The sequence below is a fragment of the Phaethon lepturus genome, unplaced genomic scaffold (genome assembly GCF_000687285.1).
Source record: "Phaethon lepturus isolate BGI_N335 unplaced genomic scaffold, ASM68728v1 scaffold2208, whole genome shotgun sequence".
Lineage (NCBI taxonomy): Eukaryota > Metazoa > Chordata > Aves > Phaethontiformes > Phaethontidae > Phaethon > Phaethon lepturus.
The window spans coordinates 44,694-67,559 of NW_010555299.1; the positions used below are offsets into that span (position 1 = coordinate 44,694).

At 36.7% G+C, this 22,866-nt stretch overlaps 1 protein-coding gene across 1 annotated transcript; it reads left to right on the top strand.

The window, feature by feature from the left end:
• Nucleotides 1-4,537: 4,537 nt before the first annotated feature.
• Nucleotides 4,538-22,492, top strand: HS2ST1 (heparan sulfate 2-O-sulfotransferase 1; the record flags this gene model as incomplete). The annotated part of the gene is made up of 6 exons (XM_010292095.1): nucleotides 4,538-4,776; nucleotides 11,833-11,918; nucleotides 15,502-15,640; nucleotides 19,154-19,251; nucleotides 20,466-20,623; nucleotides 21,674-22,492. Coding segments are annotated over 6 exons (947 nt in total), but the record flags the coding sequence as incomplete, so codon positions are not given.
• Nucleotides 22,493-22,866: the final 374 nt, after the last annotated feature.

The following is a 22,866-nucleotide window of genomic DNA, read 5'->3' on the forward strand; positions in this document are numbered from 1 at the left end:
CTCTTGGGTAACACTTGAAGGCTGCTGAAGTAAAATTTATTTTAAGACTGAGCCTTTCCTCATCTGAGTGGGAGGTTTCACAAGGAAGCGTGGCAGGTGCATAAGACACGTTGAAGAGAGATCCTAAATAATATCCATAGATACATGGAGAAGGAAAATAAACATAAAGGACAAAGAGCATAGTTTGGGGAAGTAGGGCGGTATGGTCTGAATTATTCTTCCAGATACTGAGTTAACTTGACTTTGACAGCCAGCGAGGCTCAAAATGTACCCTTCATCAAAAGTTGTAAGTGCTAAGCTATAGGGAAAAGACGAGTTTCTGGTTTTGATAGATTTTCTTGATAAGAAATCCCAGGAGGTTCTTCTGCTTTTGCCAAAAATGTGAGGGATTTGAAATGTTTGGTTTTGTTAACCTTTAAGTTGTTAAAATCCATGCCACTCAATTTTGTTTGGGAAGATAGTACTTTGTATGCAGTTAACACTTGCATTTGAAGTAAATGCTAATAAATTTGTTTTACTTAAGACATTAATCTCTTTGAATGTGCAAGGAATGTAAACAAATAACTGCTTACGATCACAGTGATTTGTTTCTATAATTACGTAAATATTGTTCAGTTGGGTTTTCAAATGTTTTTATAGGTATGTGTGGGTCCGATGCATTTTCACAGGTGATTTTATTAGTTGACATCCTAAGGAAATAGGGCTAAGCAATCAAACCTGCTCTGTCCATTTCTCTCCAAGTGTTACTTTTCCTATTGGTAACTTTTAAACTTGTTGACAAACTGCTTTGACTTGAAAGGGCTGTGATCTTGAAGACAAATAAATTTGAATTTTTCTATAATCAGTGGTGGCGTACAGATTGAATGTTGCTATTAGTGCTTCTGCTGAACAAGAAGACATAACTTGCCCATTATATGTTATTTTCTGGGAGCATCTGACTGGCAAACCAACTTGTTGCTAGCCATGGTATTTCCTGGTTTATTGCTACATGAGGATGGCTTAAGAAGTGTAAGTCATGGGAAGATGCTGCCAGTTACAGAAATGGCATAAAGGAAGATTTCAAAGAACATGTAGACAAGTAGGTGAGAAAATAAGCTTGTTCTGTTGTTTACAAAACAGATACTTCTGCCAACTGAAGACTTTCTGCAAGTAATTCATCTGCTGGTAAATAAGCAGTGTAGCAACCTTTATTACACTGTTCATATATGGTACTGTCTGTGTGAAAACTGTGCTTGCAGTTGATGAAAGTTTGCACATAGAACAACTGCTGATGACAGAAGAGCATTTTTCCCAACTGCACAGTAATTACAGTGAACCTAAACAGGCGTTAATAAAAAAGTGTGAGAATATTTTATGCCTTAAAGTTATTATGTATTATATTACTATGAAAATCTGTCTCGTATTCACAGTCCCACTTGCTTAATGCTGCTTATCTTTTTTAATTGTTATAGTTAATTAGTGTAAAACTTAATGTGGACAGTCTTAACCCAGTTTAGACATTTCGTTCTTAATAATTTTGCCTAGCTGTTTTTCTTATAAAATCAAGTGTAAATAGAATCTAATGAAAGCAATGAGACTGTAGGACATAATTTTGTCTACAGGTTCTCTAGTAGGAAAGAAATTACCTAACCTGATTTTTTTTTTTTAAATTGATTTTGGTGAAACCAATCCAACCTTATGTAGACAAGTTCTCATAATCAAAGTTAAATTTGCAGGACTGTCATCTAAGGAGCTTTTTGGTAAAAAAAAAAAATATACTTCTTCCTCCCCATCTTTCACATGTAACAAGTCATTGAAGCATACATTGCACTCTCTACCGTACTTCTAAAAACATAAATCATCCTGGAAGTAAAGTCCTGTAATGGTTGAAAAATGCTTAAATTTTATAGAAGAGCAAATGAAGTAGTTATTCAAATGCCCATTAACTTCTCAAATTCTCTAATACGTGATTAACATAGTTATCCCAAAGACTATTCTGAGTTGTGTGTTAACATTACTGGATCTTTTCCACCTCTCCCGATTAAATAAGTAAATGAAATTCATATGGATCCAATCACGTGCCACTGTAAGAGTTAAACTGACTTTTCAGAAAGTAACAAAAAAGCATCCTGACTTCAAAGGAAAAAACTATAAACTGTTCATGACAGGGAATAAATGTGCATTTTTACAAAACTTGTAATTCACCTTGTTGTGTTATTAACAGACTACAGTGAAATAGGCCATTAGGACAGCTAACCAGGTTAGACACTTTCAGGTGCCTCATCTGCTTCTCCCTAGCTTTAGCTTCCCTTGCACTTCAGCAGTTTATTCCCTGCACTGCATCTCTGCTTTTGGTTTTAACCATTGCAGTTATTTCAAAAAGGTCATTTCAGTTGTTCATCATAAAGATTAGTTTTCATTTTAATTTGACATTTAAAGCCTACTTACTCTTCGATAATAGAACTGTGTACTTCACACTTGTGAAGGTTCTCCTCCTTGCTTGGGTTCTTGCTTTCTTGTGATTATATGCAATAGCCTTTCCGTTAATTGCATCTAATCATACATCTTTTATATCTTATGCATAGCCTTTAAAGTGCACTTACCACGTTGATTCTCGAATCATCATGGTTTCAAATACTTCATTAGAGGAACACTTCTCATCACTCTTTTTGCAATCACATTTGTTTCTCACAAAGTTTACTTCCTGCATGCAACTGGGGAAGCTTCGCTCCACACCAGCCAGCCTCATCAGCCCTGGAGTTCTGTGCAGTTATGATAAGAATCTATCTGAGGTCTACTACTCCAGTGTAGAAAATACAAATTAAATTTGTTTCATTTCAACCTCTCTAGGTGGTATTCAGTATCCATGTTGCCTTGGGCAGCCATGTGGTTAACTATGTCCCCTACCAAATGCTTCCTCTAATCTGTTACTGGCAGGAAGGGGAAAGTTGCCAGTCCTTTTTTGTTGTAGCCATCTTCAGATAGATGAAACCTGAGTATGTTGCCTCATTTCTTTCTAAAATAGGACGTTTGCCAGCAGTGATGGGAGAGGTAGCAAATGAGAAAGGAAGGAGCAAAAACTGTGACTGATGTTGTGGGGAGCAACAGATGTCATGTGGAAAATTGAGATATACTCAATAAGCATTTTCTACAAACATTTTCATACTGATGTAGCTTAGCTATGGGGTGTGAGATATGAGCATATGAGAGAGTGAGTGAGATTAAGCTTTGAAGCATTTCAGACAGATGGAAGTTTGTGGTTGAAGACAATTTATGTGGAATTACAGGCTAGTGGTGTTCACAGCTTAATGATTCTGCTTTAAAAGTGATTTTAGGTTATAATTAAAGAGATGTGGTGAAAGAGAATAGAAGGAGCTGGGTTACAGGAAGCAAGGGAAGTAAAAGTCAGGAGGTGCTGCTGTTAAAAGCGTGTCATCCAGAAGGAGCTACACCATGTGTAAGAGCATAATACCAAGAATTACAGGTTGCTTTTGTGGTACCAACTTCAGCTTGCACTGTTGGCCAACGCAGATTTCTTTGAATACATTACTAAAGGCAATATCACAATAAATGAATTAGAATAGATGTTCTGACATCTGTATTACACATCATATTAAAGTATATACTTACCTAGAACAGAACAAAGCTGTGTCTGAATCAGCACAAAGTATTTGATATTCAGCAGCAGCAAAAAAAAAAAAAAAAAAAAGCTGTAATACTGTGGATTTTATTTTCCAAATAGGCTTTTGGCACTTGAAGCAGTGTTCAATTACTCAGAGTATTGCCCTTTGTATAAAGGAAAAATGGTTTATTTGCAATGTACTCACCTTGCCAAAATGTCTTGTTCATAGCTTGCTTTTCCATGTTTCTTTTTGATGTATTTGATGTTATTTCAGTACTCGGAGACCACTCTTCACTTTAATGTTAACCGTTTCATAAGCACCTTTTGCTTCTATTCTTGTCAAATGCAAAATTAATAAATCTAATTGAATTGTTGCAAACCCATTTATTGTAAGGCTTTACACTTGGGGCTTGTATCAATTGAAATAACAAAACAGTGGTTTCATCTGAATTCCAATGTCTCTACACAGTTAATTGACTACATCTCTGGTGTTAAGTATTTCTACTGTTTTCAGAAAATTAATATTCTCAAAATCACTTGAGTTATTCCTTTTATTATGATTTTTAAATAGGTGTTTTATAGAAATCATTTGGGATATTTTGGGCATGTCACCATTTTGATAGCACTTTATAGACATTTTTCTTTAGAGACAATGGCTTTCAGTAACATTAGCATGAGTCATCAAATACAGTATGTGTTCCCTAAGTGTATTTTTTTCTAGTCTTCGTGTTCTGTGCCAGACTAACTCACCTTTTATCATTCATACATTTTATAGCTTAAGTTTTGCTTCAGATGTATCAGAAAGATATATGACAGCAAGTGTTTCCTTTATTGCTGAGGAGTTACTGCTTTTCACCAGGTTATTTGCATTCTATAGTTTCAACTTCAAAATTGGTAATATTTACATCAAAATTTTGTATTTGTCATCCTTAACAGAAAGGGCTATTGCAAGACACGAAGTCAGAGAAATAGAACAACGTCATACAGCAGACGGCCCCCGACAAGATGTGACGCTGGATGAGGAAGATGATGTGGTGATTATTTACAACAGAGTACCTAAGACTGCCAGCACATCCTTCACAAATATTGCCTATGATCTTTGTGCGAAGAACAAATATCATGTTCTACATATAAATACAACCAAAAATAATCCTGTTATGTCTCTGCAAGATCAGGTAAGCTGCTGTATTTGGGATATCTCTATTAAACAAGGGGAAAGTATAGAAAATTTATTTGCTATTGCAAACTGATATGGTCTGATGGAATTGGCTTTCATGTCACATTTTCCTATATAAATTAATTCTAATGTGTTCATAGTTTCTTTGTAGATAATAAATATTATTTATTAAATAATAGATTTAGGTAATTGCTAGGCTACTGGAGGTGGTAAGTATCTGTTTATGGGACAAAAAGTCTACAAAGGGACACAGCTAGGGCAGAAATTACCTTTGTTGTTATAACTGTAAAAGTTTATTATATTGTCAACTGTCTGCCTTTTGGCTGTGTAATAATATTTGCCTGTCATCTCCATCTGCAGTAAATGCAATCTTATGTGCTTTCATCTCTGCATAGTGCAGGCGCTGTGCCATGCTGTCAGGGCTATGCATCTGTCTTTGGTACTAGGTCTGGTCAGGTATCACAGGTGTTAAAAAAAGAGGTAGAAAGAAGTGGTTGTAAATAGCTTGCCCTCTAAAGGATGGGTCACTTTGCACCCACTTAAAGCTGTCACTAAAATCAGTGTAGTCCCAGGCTAGAAATGATCGTGGCTACCACTGCATCAGATGATGAGTATTAAAAAAAAGATGATGGAAGATCAGTGCTCTTTTTCTTGGGGTGTGGTGAGGGAGTAGTCTTTTTTTTTTTTTTTTTTTAAATTATATTTCTTTGCTTCTCATGAGTACACATGCAAGGAACCGAGGTCAGAGGTCTGAAACATCACTATGTCATTATCCCTGTCCTTAAAACAAATGTTTCCAAACTCTCGGGTGTGTATTACTGGTGGTACGCTGATCATTTTAAGTTGATATGCAGCAGAGGCAGGAGCTGTTCTGCATTGCAGCATGTCAGCACTGAGACTTCCAGCTCCTTTAAGTGCGTGCCTACAGGCAGAATCAGCTTAGCACAGCTGCTGGAGTGGGGCGAGGGGAAGCAGATGAACGGGCCCTCCACTTTCAGTTCTGTATGTGGGAGAAAGATTGAGATAGGGATCTCGGTGCAGGGGACAGAGTGTACTTGTGGTGGGACTGGGAACCTGTTTTGTGATAGTGGGGTTGTGTTATTGTTGGGGTTTTGCTGTTGTGAAACCTTTTCCTAAATATGAAGGTGATACTGTCACACATGATTACTGAGATTACTAAGAGTAAATCTAGTTGCCACCCCTGTAGTCCTGTTCACTGCACAGAACAAGTACTAAAGATCTATACACAAACAGCAGAGTGATTTTTCAAAAGATTTAACAAGCCTGTATCTCTCAATTAAAAATCATGCTCAAGTCAGTCATACTTAGTGCTGCACTTCCAGCCACAGATTCTGTTTCTCTTTGAATTGTAGTGGTCTGTCCTGAAGGATGGGAAGCTAGTAATTGATCACATAACTAAACATAGGCAACCTTGCCTTAAATTTCTACTTTTCTTTGGATTTCATTCAAATCAGATTTGATCTTTACTGGCTTAGTTTTGTCTAAGAGAAACTCTTCTCCTCATTTTCCGTCGAATAATTACCTGTTGAAAGATGAAAATCCATCAGTGCCGGGCATGTATATAGTACTGGCAGTCCTACCTTCATTTGATACTATGCTTATTGTCCAAGGTGGTAAATTATGTTGTTTAATTAGACAATTGATACTCTTCTTCAGTGGCCATTAACTGGGAGATACTGCCAATCAAAAACTTTATGTATTGCATAGTTGCTCAAAGAAGAAGAAATAATTATTTATCTTTAGTATATTGAGATAGCAACTTGCCTTTGTAAGTGATAACACATAATTCTGGAGATGGCAAGCATGCTGAGTAGCAGTTGATGTAGGTTTACTCTTCATGGGCTTGGATTTGCCTGAAATACTCACATGCCACCTTCATCAGTATAGCTCACTTGAGTGCATTAAGTGTATATGCACCAGTAGTAAAATATATAAGCACATCATAGAGGCAAAATTGTTTTATCAGTGATACTGTTTGCTAAAGCGAATTTCCCTAAGCAAGGTGAAAATTGTCTTGGGCTTGACATAAATTTGTGCATAATGGAGGGCTCATTATTTTACTACTTCTGCTGTACGTTTATCAAACTACTCTAATTCTGTAACATATTTTAAGTTCTCTACCCATATGTGAAACCTTTACTTCTTGAATGCAATCGACTCCAAATGTAACCTGTATCTGATTTGAGATAACCTGATAAGAGTCCCTAACACATCCATTTCAGTTTCAGATGGAACTTGTCCCAGCAGCCCTCCTTTCTTTTGCAGCTTCTCTGACAGCAGGATCCTGGGAACTGCCCCTCTTTCCACAGGTTGGGCCTTTTCTTTGCAGCAAGCTGAGTGCCATGTTGCCCATGTTGCATTTCTGACCTCCATGGTCTGTAACAAAAACACTTGCTTTCATTAAATCAGAGTAGTCTTTTGGTTGGATTTTATTTGTTGCTTGCATGTTTCAGATCTGATACTTAATCCCATAAGTATCCTATAAGTCCCTATAAGTATGCCTTTGTTATGGCTAGTTGGATGGCATACTAGCCACACGAACTTCAGCTTTTTTGTTACATGGTGAAATTGTCATCTAAAACATTTAAAATGAAATTACTGTTCTGTCTTGCAGCATGTATTCTTGATATTTTATCAGAAGAGGGGGTATGAGAACACATTCTCTGTACTGTTGTTGTGAACTTAGAATATCAATGGTACAATTATCCAGCATTTCACTCTCTCAGCTTGCTCTTTTCTGTTCCTTGTTCTTTTTTCTCCTGCAGTTTCTCTTTCCATTTATCTCAAAAGAGCAACCTGAAAATATATATTTTGCTTCCAAATGTATTCTAAAACAGTGGCCTCTGAGGATAGCACACTCATACTGACTTAAGTAGTACTTATTTCCTCTGCTGGTGAAGGTTTCAACGGCTGTCAGAAGTGGAACAAGTAAAAGGTTGCAGCGACTCTGTTAGAAGTGGAAGTACTGTCATGTTCTCCTGAACATTGAAGAATTTTTCTCTTAAGAGTTAGGTGACCTAGTGAGTACTAGTGTCCACTGCTGTACATGTGCAATTGTATTTTTCCGTCTGAGAAAGAACTGTTCATGCGAGGCAGGTATCCTGGCTGTGCCGTGGCTGAACTGGTGAACTCTGTCTTTTCACCATCTCACAAAATTGCTTCTCAGCTGCCCTTGCCTTGAGCTTGCTCCTTGTTTCTTATGGCATGCAGCCAAAGGTGTGCTGCTAGCCTGTTTCCAGCGTTCCTGACATCTGATTTAGAACTAACTATAAGTTATTAGCTTGTATGACAATTTGGACAGCTAAACTACCAGCGCTTTCCTGCAGAGGGATTCTGTTTCAGTCATCCCATCATACTTGGTCTTTAAATCTGAATCTGAGATTTCCCTTAATGAGGACACTGTGCTGGTCTTCAGTCTTACTTGAAAGCCCTTTCTTTGTAGTTCAAATTGAAAATCTTCATGTGTCCTCACCAGGCTGGGCTTCTGATACTCATTCCCCCAGACTTTTAGGTCAATTTTTCAACAATTGACAAACAAAACTAGAATATAATGATGTGATAATCTATGGCTTTTTTGGTATCCAAAACTCCATGTGATACCAGGCCACAAGGTAGTGACCATACCACCTTTTGGGGGCAGAGGGTGTCTACATGTGTGTTCAGACTGTAGAGAAGAGGAATTGATGGAAGCAGTGTACAGAGGTGACAGCTTAGAACATCACTTTGGTTTGAAGGTACAGATTTCCCAGGGCTTTTTGTTCAGACCAAGCATGCTGGTTTTTTTCTTTTGACTTACTGGGATTTGTTTTAAATTCTTATCGTCCTAGAAACTGAATGTATTTAACTTACCTTTCAGGATACCTTATGCCCCCAGAGTACGTTTGATCTGGCTTTTTAATTTAGTGAAGCTCAGCTGATTCTAAAGGCTGTGAAGCAACTTTGTAGCTGATTATATAAAAGCACCGTGAAACAACTTCACAGGAATTCCATTCACATCTATCTGAACTTTTAAAGTAACCTCAAATTTTATTCATTTGGGTTCAGATGGAGAAGCTTGCTTGTCTCTTAAAAGCTCCAGTATCTGCTAAGCCCTGAAAAGAAAGGTAAAATTTATCATATTTAACAGTATGAAGCAGCAAATAATATTCATCTCTGCCCTAAAATGTGTGAATGCAGACTCATTAGGCTGTCTGTGACCTGGAACAATTCTGATTTTTGGAATGCTGCAAACTGGTGGGGGGGTGGAATCTCTTGCCTGCAGCCTAATTATAGGTGTTAAAAACTTAAATTCTCAGGGGCACAGCATGTTGCTGGTTCTTCTTAAGGCAGATGTAAATGTCACAGCTGTCTTATAAACCTTCCTAGCCTTCTTTTCATTTGCCTGGTGTTAAAGTTAATAAAAGGCTAGAATATCCATCCCATGTACATAAAAATTATTTCCTTAGGAGACAACATTCTAAGACAAAGACAATAAAGGGTTTTTTAACTATTACTGGGACATCTTAAGGTTTGATGGCAGATGGTGGCATGGGGATCTAAGACAAAATTGACCCATGGGATATTACACATAACATTTCCCTGTGTCTAGTCCTAGACTACCAGAAATTGAAATCCAGCTAGTGCTAGATTGGAGAAAGATTGTTCATGGAAACGAAACCGAAATGTACACATTAATATGCATGCTGCACTACACACATTAGGTAGCATATCCTGTTTACTTGTGGAGTTGTTGTATCAACCAACTGTGATATTTTGGGGCTTGGGCGTGAGGGAAGGGAGTATAATATATACTTTGCATTCAGGAAACTTCTTTCCTAGGTAAAGAAATATTCATAGCTGAGGGTCTCTGCTGAAAATATCTTGTCATTAATCTTTGAAAGGTACAGTCAATGAAAGTGTGGTTTGTTTCAGCAGCAGTAAAGGTAGTTCAACTGGATTCAGAGTCTTATAGATATATTATTGGTTTGTGCTGTGGACAAAACCAGACAGAAAGCCAATACAGTTTATGAAACACCACTGTATAACATTGTGCATTGCTTTTCAGCTAGATTTGACACAATTTTCCTGTGCAATATATGGTTTAAACTGTGAAATGCCACAGAATGTGAAAATTGGACACTGAAAAAATGAATGCTGCCTGTTATTAAAAAGTAATATCCATTTCTTTTACCTGAGAGTCCAAGAACCAATGTTTGAAGAAATAGGTAAAGGTTATCAGTCTCTTAAATCCTTGTGCTGGTTTTGGCTGGGATAGAGTTAATTTTTTTCATAGTAGGTAGTACGGGGCTGGTTTAGATTTGTGCTGAAAACAGTGTTGATAATACAGGGATGTTTTCATTAATTGCTGAGCAGCACTTACACAGAGTCAGACCTTTTCTGCCCTCACCCCACCCCATCAGCGAGGAGGCTGGGGGTGCACAAGAAGTTGGGAGGGGACACAGCCAGGACAGCTGATCCCAACTGACAAAGGGGTGTTCCATACCATGGGACGTCATGCTCGGCCTATAAAGCCAGGGAAAGAAGAAGGAAGTGGGGGGACATTTGGAGTGATGGCATTTGTCTTCCCAAGTAACCATTACACATGATGGCACCCTGCTTTCCTGGAAATGGCTGAACACCTGCCTGCCGAAGGGGAGTGGTGGTTGAATTCCTTGTTTTGCTTTGCTTGCATGTGTGGCTTTTGCTTTCTCTATTAAACTGTCTTTATCTCAACCCACAAGTTTCTCACTTTTACCCTTCTGGTTCCCTCCGGCATCCCACCGGGGAAGGAGTGAGCAAGCAGCTGTGTGGTGCTTAGTTGCTGGCTGGGCTTAAACCACATCAGTCCTAGACTGCGAGTTTTGCACATTTGAAGAAGCAGCAACAGGCCAGTTTTGCCTCTTAAAAGCCTCAATTGGTTGGTTATAATAAATAATAAATTTCATGTTTCAGGACACTTTTAACCCATTAGACCTTACAGAATGTTAGTGTGTTGTCTTGAGCTCTCAAACTTCCCTTTTTTGAGTCTCTCGTCTCACCTCAGTATCTTTGTGGTTATCTATGTCACTGTATAACAGAAAAGATACTGTAGATGTGCAGGGAACGCTATCTTCCAATTCTCAGCTTCAGAAATGGCATATCATTGCCAGACAGCTCAAGCAGTACAAATTTATCATCTTTTCTTTATTATCCAATTCACTAGTTTTGAAATAACTTTGAGTTGAATGCTTTGATGTTAAAATATTCTATTCATCTCATAAAGCCAAGCTATATCAGGATTTGCATGTCCCACTTAATTTGAACATACTTTCTGGTTTGGGGCGTGTATCTTATTTTGTTTTTATCTTTGAAATGTAAAGCTATTCCTATTTTTGTGCAGTTTTCTGATAACTGCTTTATCAGCCCTTGTTTAAGGGCTACTTCATCCTTTAACACAGTAGTTTCACTGAAATACTGAGCTTAAGGTAACTATGCAAAATACTAAACTGTAGATCTAATTTAAACTGCATGCATTTATAAAATTTCTGGATTACTCATGCATTGCATTTTGGGATGGGGGAGCAGATGAGCCATCACATTTGCTTCTTATGTCCCAGTAAAATAGCTCTAAGAACATGCTTGTAAATCTGGTACATTTTTATATGAGGGACTAAATACAGATCAGACAATTCCATCAAAGGCGTACTTGCATTTCTACTTATTGCTGAGGGAATTCCGCATTCCTTGCAGATGACCAATAGAATGGACTGACAGAAATTTAAATGTTTGTCTTGCTAATGTTTTAGTGGTAGCTTTCCTTGCCACTGACCTTCTGATTGCTGTATTCTGCTTTTGTTTAGTTTCTGATCATTACATTGTGATGATGTAAAATGAGTCATCTATATGCTTGCAGAAAAGTCTATTTTAGCGGGCACAAATTCTTCGGTAATATTCAAAATAGACTTTTTTTCTAATGCATTACAAGATTTTACTTACAAACAAGAAAACGCCATGTATGGGGAAACTTAATGAGTTCCAGCTGTACAGAAACACTTTCTCCTGTCTACTTTTACAGGTCCGATTTGTGAAGAATGTGACTTCGTGGAAGGAAATGAAACCAGGATTTTACCACGGACATATATCTTACTTGGACTTTGCAAAGTATGTTAACCTTGGATTTATCTGTTCAGTAGTGCTCTAGTTGAAGTCGCTTGGATCCAGCTGGGATAGTAGTGCCCTCTAGTGATACCGGCTGACAACTGCAGTTTTGAAAAACACTAAAATTACGATGATGAGCAATATTTGGTTTTGATTTTCACAGTTTTCTCTTGTCTTTTTACATGATAAAATGTAGCCGACTCTCATTTCGAAACTATTTATAGGCTAGGTTTAGTATTCCTCGTCTGAGTTACAAGCTTGTTTTACTGAAAATCCTGGCTTTTCTATGGAACACTGCCAGTTCTGCCTTAGGATTGGCTTCCCGTTCTGAGAAGTTTAAGATACCTGCTCTCAAATATGTTTCATATGACAAATAATACCACCTGCCTCTTAAGTGATATAGTTCCTCTCTATCAGAGTATCCCTTTACACTTTATCAAAATATTAAAAGTTATGGTTTTAAAGCAGTTTTCTGGCCTAATAGAAAATTGACTTGCTGTAAAAAACATTGAAATAATTCTTGTGGAGTCAAATCCTGCTATTTTTAAAACTGATTTAAAAGAAAATGAGGTAAAAATCATCCCAGTGACTTCAGAGGTTCAGGATCATATCTGTATTCCTGCTTCCATGTGTTTCTTTTCTTGTCTTATTTTTGCTTCTGGATCTAAAGCAGTGATCCTCAGGAGCTCAGTCTGACGAAACTTCCTCTTGAACTGGCAAGTCAGTTTTGCTTAAGATGCTTACTAGGCAGTGCTTCATCTTGCACTTGCATCATGCAGAAAATGGTTTAAAATTGAAAGTGGATTTCCAGATCTCAGCCTATTCGACTGCACAAACAATAGTAACCACTACTTTTACCTCTTGCTGATGGTCAATTATCAGTACCGTTACGTTTCTGTGCATTAAAACATTCATTTAATGAAGTGAGTTTTTTGTATGTAAGAATTTATTTTGTTTGGTCATTGCTTTTAACTACTCATTCTGTTATGTACACTAATTTTTAATTCTAGCCTTTTATTACGAAGAATGAGAAGGGGAAGCGAGAGCTTCATAGGTTCCCAGTACAGTGTATTCTATAATAGAAAATGCTAAAAGCTACAGTAGTAGCTGGAAATTACCAATGGCACCAAGTAAAAGCTTGAAGTTTACAAAAAGTAACAAAAAAGAAGTCTTAATTGCAAATCAATCAATAAAATAAAATGTATCAAAATTCATTATCTTCCTTTCTGGCTTATTGAAGTTAAAATGCTGCAACATTAATAAACCCCTGAACTGAATAACAGCTTTCCGGAACAGCAAAGGTGAATGTTATTTTATACATTACTCACCTCATAAAGCTGAAAACATTTTCAGATACTGGAACCTTTTAAACTAAAATAATTATTTTACATCTAGAAAGCATCTAAGCAATTCCAGAAATTTCTTTCATCTGCATTTTCCCTCCAGGACTGTGTTATCCTTGTGTTTGTTGTTTGTTATCCTTTCACCTAAATGATGTATTTTTTTTCCCATGACAGCTTACTTTCTCATACTTTGGGTTTTCATTATTAAAATAATGTCCCGAATGCTCTGGTTGTGCTTGGCAAGGCCCACACTTTTAAGGCTGTGAGGTATGTTCTTGTAGTTGAGAAGTGTAAAATATGTCAGAAAAGTCTATGCCTGCTTATATGCAGACATCAAACTTAGATCCACTGTCAAATATCAGAAATACCTCTTAAATTATGCTGAAGCTTGAAGTACTGGTTTCAATAGATAACTGAGTATGAGGGCAGCTTATCATAACCCATCCATGTAGAAATTAGAGTTTAAAAAAAAAACTTCTAAAAAAGTTTAATGTTTTTCCCCTCCTTTTTCTTTTTTAATTTCTGATCCACCCTTATTCCTCTCCAGTAAACGGTTGGGAAAAAAGTTCTTTGACGATGTAACTGCCAAATCGTTATCTTTATTAATAAAGTGACAGTAGTAAGTGGCATATGTTATCCCAACTGAAGCTAGTTTTGCGAGGTCGTGTGCAAATCCATATGAATGTACAATCCAGCACAAATGTTTCCCAGGGCTTTGACACCTTCATTTAACACACAGATACATATTATTGGTTGAGGCTGCTACTATATCAAAATGCTTTTTTACAGCCTGCTACAACACTTGCAGTAGAGTCTGTAGAAAGTGACACATGTGCATGTCTCAGGCGCTTCAGTGGACCTTAAAGGGCATGCAGTTCAAAGCCTGGACTTCACACCAAAAAGGCTGAAACATTCACACACTCTTATTTTGTGGACTTTGGAGAGTAAAAGCTGGCATACAGACAGATGTCAGCAATGCCGCCTTCAACTGCTACAGTCTCATTCATTCGTACTCTGGCAACATCTGAACATCAATTGCTCTTTTTGTAGCGTTTAACCATTTCTGTATCTGTAGTCCTGGTCTCTTGCCAAAGTAATGCCTTTTAATTGTGGGGTTTTTTCTAACTTCCTCTTTTCTACAGCTTATTCTATGTTTCTGTTCTTCAGGTTTTCAACTTAAGATTCCTCATATGAGCAGTATGGTATTCTATTTTGCAGAGTACCACTTTAACAATAATGGCACTGCATCTTAAAACTATGTGTGCTCTCTGGCTCTCTAGGCAGCCTAGGAGGCTTGAATGGCCCTCTGTCAATGCGGAACACTTTCCCAGTTTGCGTGGGAACAGAAGAGAATTTTTTTCCAGCTCCTAGCTTTACTTCAGGGCACTTGACACACTTGCAATTTCCATTGTGATAACCTCTTTAATGTTTATTTGCCACAGTAATGTCTCAAATGGAAAAGAAAGTAAAACTGAGAAATGTATTGTAAAAGCTATCTTGAACCTAGATCATTGAAAGGTAGTATTTGCACAGAACAGTTTTGGTCTTCTAAATCTTTCTTACGTGTCCCATGAGCTTACCACCTCATTTCATCAAGCTTCCTGTTTGTCCCACAGTAAATCAAAATTTGCTTAGGGTAAATGTCTAAGGGAAATTTTATATCTTTAGATAGAGAGGTTAATATGGTTACAGATACTATATTAGGCTTATATTTAATAAGCATAGCCATATGGATTCAACCCAGGTAATGGATGGGCTCTGAGCTCTGTTTTCCTGCTGTCAGAGTTCAGGTCTCTGACAGCTGGAGACCTGCCAGGAAAACCACTTGCAGCATTGCATAGCACAGTTCAGGAGAGCAGGAACTCAATATCAAACTCCCTTGTACTTATTATAAACAGATACATGGCTGCTAGACTAGTTAAGGCATTTTTAGAGTCAGGATAGTTGTATAAACATTTTTAGTATCAATTGTGTGAAAATATTTCAGTTTTGTTTTTTCCTCTAATAAAAAAAAAACACAACACTAAAAATCACAATCCTAGGGAAAACTGAAATTGAACTGGCTTTTACATCCACATAACACACTGAGTATGAGGATGAGAGGAAGTGATCATTAAGCTTCCTCTCACCATCATCTTTTCTGTATATAGATTTCAGTTGTATCAATAGAGACAGACTTTTAAGTATTAAATGAGAAGCTTTGATTTGGCCTTTAAAAGACATTTTTTCCTCTTCTACTTTAGATTTGGTGTTAAAAAGAAACCAATTTACATAAATGTCATAAGAGATCCTATAGAACGACTAGTTTCTTATTATTACTTTCTGCGCTTTGGAGATGATTACAGACCAGGGCTACGGAGGCGAAAACAGGGGGATAAAAAGGTAAAGTACACTTTATTATATAAGTTGTTCTTACCAAAGCTAATGTGGAAACTATTTTGAAAAAATGTCCTGATAAAAGCTGAATAGTTCTTGTATCAACCTTGGTGATGATAGTGGCTTTCTAAGTTATATTCTCCCATTGGTGTCTGTAGTGGACCAGAGTGTAACATTATGTGTAACCTTATAAATTCGCTTTATGTTGCAATTTGTTAAAAAAATAAAATAATGTTTTCAGGTATCGAGAGTTGTAAGTATGAAAGCTTATCCTTCTGTGTAAGAAATCTACATCTTTTCTTGTTGAGGACTAAGATAGATACATTTTTCACCAAAAGCTGTAGAACTGCTGATGCTTTGGCTTTGACATTTGTTTTGTTTATAATTAGCAACCTAATTTATTTTTCTTTTATAAAAAATGTAAATATTGCAATAGAATTGCATAAAGAGTCTTCTTGAAAATTATAGAGTATGAATCACACATTTCTGTATTTCTTCCATCTGTCTTAGGAGGCTATAGAGTAGTTCAGGTTAGCGTACTCTAACCTTGATTACTAATACAGTTTCAGAACAACCACCTCATTTAAACTGCATAATATATTTATTCCAGAAAGAATTTATACATCCACTATGATGCAGTAAGGTTTGCGGTAAGACAGTTGTTGGAGGGTGTTGATTTGGACTTTTCTTAAATCAGGAAGAAAAGGAGGATGTTAAGCATGTGAATATAGTTCATAAATCTATAGTTAGAGCAGTGTGGAAGCTTTTATAAAACATAAGGGGTTTTGTACTTCACAGAGCCAAACACTTTAAAATTTCAGTGGCAGTATTTTCTTAAACTCATGAAATTTTTCTGTAATGTTGTCAATTTAGTGCAGCAGTGTGCTACTGAGACACATGGAGAAATATAACTGAGCAAAAATCACACTGAATACAGCTTAGTCTATAAGACCATAACAACTAATAAACATGACTAATCATTTTGCCTGCCCCCTGTCACCCCATCCAAATAGTGGTTTTTAAATATTGGGAAGAACCATTCCTCTCCCTTTCCGTTGGTAACTCACTGCTCCTCTGTTGTTTAGGGTCTGGCGCCATCTTCAGCTACTGCATGCCACTTCGTCCAGGCACCCTGCAGCATAGGTAGAGGGAAGCTTCAAGCAGAACAGTAATTCAAGTTATGCTGAAAAAAAAGTATCTTCATAGACTGGCTTCAGAGATGATATGGTGTTAGGGTTTCAAAAAGGCATTTTTAAAAAGGGAGACGGGATCTCATATTTTGTAACCTTCTCTATTCCTTTTCGTGAGGAGGCTGATTTGGCGAGTGAAATTCCTTCCTGGTAGAGATGGATTAGGTGGAAAGCCTAGCATGCTATGTCGTTCAAGACGTTTATAGGACTTAATATTAAAAAGAATGATATTTAAAAGTAGAGGTTTATTTTTGATTTATAATCCAAACAGACTTATTAGTAGTCACTGGGAAACATTAAGCCAAAATCCCAAATGCTACTGCCTGGTAGACTGCACTTTAAGTTCTGATTTGTTGGAAGAAGCTAAAATGCAATCCTATTTATAACATTTGTAATGCGTTGCATTAATAGTTTTATGGGTTTTTATTTATGACACTTTTTTTCATTTTGTCACTAACATACCACTTTATTTAGCTCTGAGACTTAGTTGTTGCCATACAGATTTCATTTGTCTTGTAAGCGTCGCTAGTTCATTTGAAGTGAAAATGATCTGATATGCCAAGGTTTAGGGTTTCTTTCATTTATATCAGGTAACAATATTTTTCCACGGTGTTTCCAAGAAAACGGTACATATGTAGATAGTGTCAGTTTTACATACAGTTGATACGATATAAAATTCAGTAAGCTCAACAATGGATTGACCCAATCGCAGTGTCTATAACATTGATATCTATTCTAATTTGTGTTAATAGTAGGCTCACTAAGAGGTCTTAAAATGAAAAACAAGGAAGGTCAAAAATGCAATCTTTCTAATGGAAGTCAATTGTGCCTTTATTAAATGGAAAGGAGTCTCAACATACTTCATACCCGTGCCCCCTCCCAGTCCATACCACAGCATTTCTATGGAAGAGTTCATTCATTTTCTTTCTATATCCCTGTGCTTCCAAAGTTATAGATAGCTTGGCTGCAAGAACAGAGTCTGTAAAGACAAGTGTTTCTTATAATAAAATCTCTGGATGGAGTAGTCAAGGTAAATATGTAAGAGGAAGTGGGGAAGGAAGCCTGTCCTATTTCATCTTAGAAAATTACTTGCTTGCTTTTGTGTATGAACTATAAAATAACCTGCAGGTATAAGCAAGGAAGTCTCTCTTTTGACAGATGCCAGTTCATGTTTAGTATATACATTCATAAGTTAGGAGGTGCATTTAAACAATTTAGTTCTTAGGTAATGTCGATGGTGTAAAGTACTCGTGATAGATCAGTGGAGAATTTCTCTAGAAAACTATGCTAGAGAAAGCATACCAGCATCTTGTTTTCCTAGTTAAGCTGCATTTTTATCTGTAATATGTGACGTGTATGAGATATTCTAAACTCGAAGTGCAATGTGGACCAAGACACTACAGGTTAATCCCTGCTTTGGCCTGATACCAGTAAATTTTTCAGATTATCTCAGGAACTTCACCTCAAAATAGAAGCAAAGGACGTTGTCCTTGTTCTAACACCGAATAATTAAGCACATGTATTTTTACATAGTTGTTTTGAATAGAAACTTGTAATTATACAGAAGAAACAGTCTAAAAAGTTGTGGGATCACTTACTTGCTACTAAATAATTTTTTTAAAACCTATCCTACATACATGGCTTATATCTTGATTAGAAATATCATACTTATTTTATGGTGACTGGGTAAAATATTTACAAATTCTTTACAATGCTAATGGAGTTCTTACTGTAACAGCGTTACTGCAGTTGAAACTCTGTGTTGCTACAGCTGTCTATGCACATAGAGCAATGTTGTACAGAATATTCTGTTATGCAGTGAACAACTTGCTTTCACTTCTGATTGCCAAATACAAATTAGCCTCAGAAATGGCAGTATTTCTCATAATATATAAAATGTAATAGAACATTGTTTAATTTAAAACACAAAATGCACAGTGTTCTGTGATATAAAGATCCAGCTGTTCCAGTATCACACAAACCCTGACGGCATTTGACGCTGTATCTCTAGTGACTTCTTTTGTAAGGAAAGAACAATGATACCAACACTTATTGACTGTTTTCACTTGTTTTGACTTACAGCCTTTGTCAAAGTTCTATCAAAGGTATATCAAATGTATAAGGTAAGATCAAATTGTTCATTAGTTCTAATCATAAAAGATTGTCCGAGAATTATTTTGAGACAAATAGGTCCTCTTAATAACACAGTGAAAGCAAGCCTTGAAAAAAAAATTACTTTTTTTTTTTTCTTTTACATCATATCTTGTGTTTTTCTGTCCCCACTACATATTAGACTTGAAAGCTCAGCTCAATTTTATCTTTGTTCCAGACCTTTGATGAATGTGTGGCAGCTGGAGGTTCAGACTGTGCTCCAGAGAAACTTTGGCTTCAAATTCCATTCTTCTGTGGCCACAGCTCGGAATGCTGGTAGGGAGATAAATGTAGCTTAAGTTATTAGTCAAGTATATCAACAATGAAATCTAAATGTAACAAATTTGAATATGTAGCACAGTTGAGGCAAGTGTGAGGAGCTGAACAGAGTGCAGCAGCAGGTACTTCAGTAATGTATTTTCTTTTGAAGATGCATTTTACTGAAACAGTCTTGTAGTTCTTCAGACATGCAGTATTTTAGGCTACTGTATCAGCAGTGCTATGAGGGAAAACAGATGTTTTCAATTTTAAAAATCATTTTTGTAGATTTGGAGTCTTGACATTTTTCTCTTATGTCAGTCTACAATATCCATCTTTCTGAATGGAGATCGTTTGTTCAAGCTCCTAGAGTTTCTGTGGAGAATAAAATAATTGAGATCAAGATAAATCTATCTTCTTAAACTTTTACCAGACACCAGTAGTCAATGCTACTTAGAAACTGAAACAAAAGTAAATAGTGTCCATCTGTCAACGCAGCATGTTTTATAACAATGGTACAGACTTAAAAAAACTCTTTAGCAAACTCAAAAAAAAAAAAGACATAGATGATTTGAAGGATTTTGAGTGAGATCAAGGACATTTATTTCTCAAAGGTACTGTTCATCCAAACATAAGCAAAGTAAATGGCCACTTGGGAGCTCCTCTTTCAGTGGCTGTTGGTCAGACCTAGCTACACCTGGGCCAGCTGGAGAAGCAGAGAAAGAATGAACTCTGAACCTATCTTTTCACTCTGTGTAAAGCTATAAAAAGGAGGAAAAAATGTCAGTTTAATTTCTGTCTGTCGTGCAGTAGGAAAGTCCTCCCATTAAGCGCAATGTATTTCTAGTTCAGAATTATGCTTGTAGGATGCAATAGGGAAGATGTGTTCTTACCAGAACCATTTCTGATATCTAATGTGAAAGTGGAGACTGAGTATTGACATTGAGAAAAGGTAAATACTCCAAAAATTGCATTAATAGAGACAGTAACCATATACACACCCTTTTTTTTTATGGATGAGTTATTAGTCAAAAAAACTAGAGGAGTCGAGTTTTTAGATAAGAACACAGATGAGAGAAACTGGAAAGGGAAATGAAGTTTGGAACGTTTATAACTTGAAATGAGTCTTGCCTTTCCTATACAAATGTCCTGTTATGAAGTAAACTCCATCTAGGGACCCAGGATTGTTGGCTGACATCAGAATTTGCTGTAATTGTTCTCTGTCGTTTTAGGAATGTGGGAAGCAGATGGGCTTTGGAACAAGCCAAATACAATCTGATTAATGAATACTTCCTAGTGGGAGTTACTGAAGAGCTTGAAGACTTTATCATGTTATTGGAGGCAGCTTTGCCCCGGTTCTTCAGGGGTGCCACAGAACTGTACCGTACAGGTATTTAATGTTGATTTCCACGGCTTCCATTGGTTTTTCATCCTCTTGTCACTGTTTTTCATGTGAATTCTTTAGACCTAGATGATTAGTTTTGAGTGTCTGCCAGGTTTGCCTCTCAGTCGGCTGATGTTCCTACAGAAGAGACAAACTCTTTAAAAGACTCTCAGTACAAATTTTTGAGGGCAGCCCAAATATCTTCCTGCCTTACACAAATGCACATATTTAAGGTTGGGGTAAAGGCAGTTGTGTAGGTATACCACACTTAAAAAAATTGTGACAGGTGTTTATCACAACATTTTTGAAAGGTCTTGCAGGGGCAGATTTCCATTTCCTGAGAAGCCCTGCTGATGAAAATAACTGTGCTTGATGCAGCCTGGTTAGCTGTGCAAAAAGGCCGAAGGGATACAAAAAAGTACATACTTATCTTCCTGGCCTTATAATACGACATTTGTTATATAGCTAGTAGCTCAGTTTCTAGGAGCTGGCCATGCAACTTACGATAAAGAAGAGGTCCATCTTAGTAGGGCTTCTGTCTGCAAATAGAGGGAGAAAAAGATCTGATGTATAGAGCCTAATGTGTAGTATTAACAAGTTTATTATAAAGGAACAGCTAGCACTCTGAGGGAAAATGCTGTCATCGTTTTGGTCATCTTTGTCTCATGAAGGAAGCCTATTGCTGTGCAGTTTGTAAAATCCTTAACATTTGATACCAGATTACAATCTAAATAATTAATTCTGAAAGACCAATCTTGCTCCAAGTACATTATGTGGAGTAATCTTGTTCCTGAAGTGAAATGTTCATTCTCTGGGTTTATGAGAGTAAGGAGAAAGAATTGAAAGAACTGATGCAAAATTCATTAACATTTAGTGAGAGAGACTGCAATTTTCCAACCCTGCATGTTATGTTAATAAGTTCTGAATTAAATTCTGTGACTTCTAATGCAGTTTATCAACATGCTGAGAGTATAAAACTCTGCAAATAAAAGGACTGTAAACATTTTTAATCACGTGAACTTTAAAGTGAAGTTATTGCTTTCATTTTGCATTTAGGAAAGAAGTCTCATCTTAGGAAAACAACTGAGAAAAAACTTCCCACAAAAGAAACTATTGCCAAGCTACAACAGTCTGAAATCTGGAAAATGGAGAATGAGTTCTATGAATTTGCACTGGAGCAATTTCAGTTTGTCAGAGCACATGCAGTTCGGGAAAAAGATGGAGAATTGTATATTCTGGCTCAAAACTTTTTCTATGAAAAGATTTACCCTAAATCAAACTAAGAACACTATACTGTTAGATTTATGGACCTAAATCTTTGGTCACATCATCATCTTAGTCCTCAGCCATGGAAACTAGATTGCTTGTAGACCTCCAAGATGTTTCTTTATAGATCTGAGAAAAGTGAGCTGTGGATCACCTCCAGGGCATTGGATACTGGCTAACTAAGTTGGTAATCCAGAAGCAAAGGCTTAATTTCTTTTATCTAACTAATACCTTCAGTGGGAGTTAATATCCTTTACCTGAAGAAATCTACACCTTAATTCGGAGCAATTAATACACAGCAGTTCTAGTCAAAAATATAAACAAACAAAAAATGCTTCTGTTGATGCTCTTTTTCATTTTCAGAGCAATTTATTTTCACTTATACTTCTGAGAAGAGGAAATAATTTTTCCCAGCTTTCAACATGGAAATTTTGGTTGTATACAATATGAGTAGTGTCAATAACTGGTTGACATCTGTGCTTTGTTTTCGTGAATCATGTCACATGATATTAATTGGGGTGGTTAATCATGTTCCGCTGAGAAATGCTGCTGCTGCTGAAATTGCCCATATTTATATATGTGGTTTTATTAAAAAATTACAACTAATCATTAGTGTTAAGACATCATTTCCACTTTAATATTGTAAAAAGTTAAAGAATCGGAGCAGTGGGGGTTTTGTTTTGTTTTTTGTCCCCACCACCACTGACTGAGGTTGGGAAAACTATGAAGAAAGTTGATATTGTCTGCAGTTCTAGTTGATCCTTACACAGTGGTATGAAAATCGTAAATTCAGTATTAAGTTTCTCCATGGATTCTTTGTAATAATTGTAAACTGAGGTATTGGTGAATCCATATTATGACTCCATTAGTGAGCTGTGGTATGGTTAGGGTTTTCCTACTACTTCGATACTTTTACCTGTAGAATATTTTTACTAAGGTGCTTTATAACGTGTTTTAAAGCATTGCATTTACAAAAGGAGTAA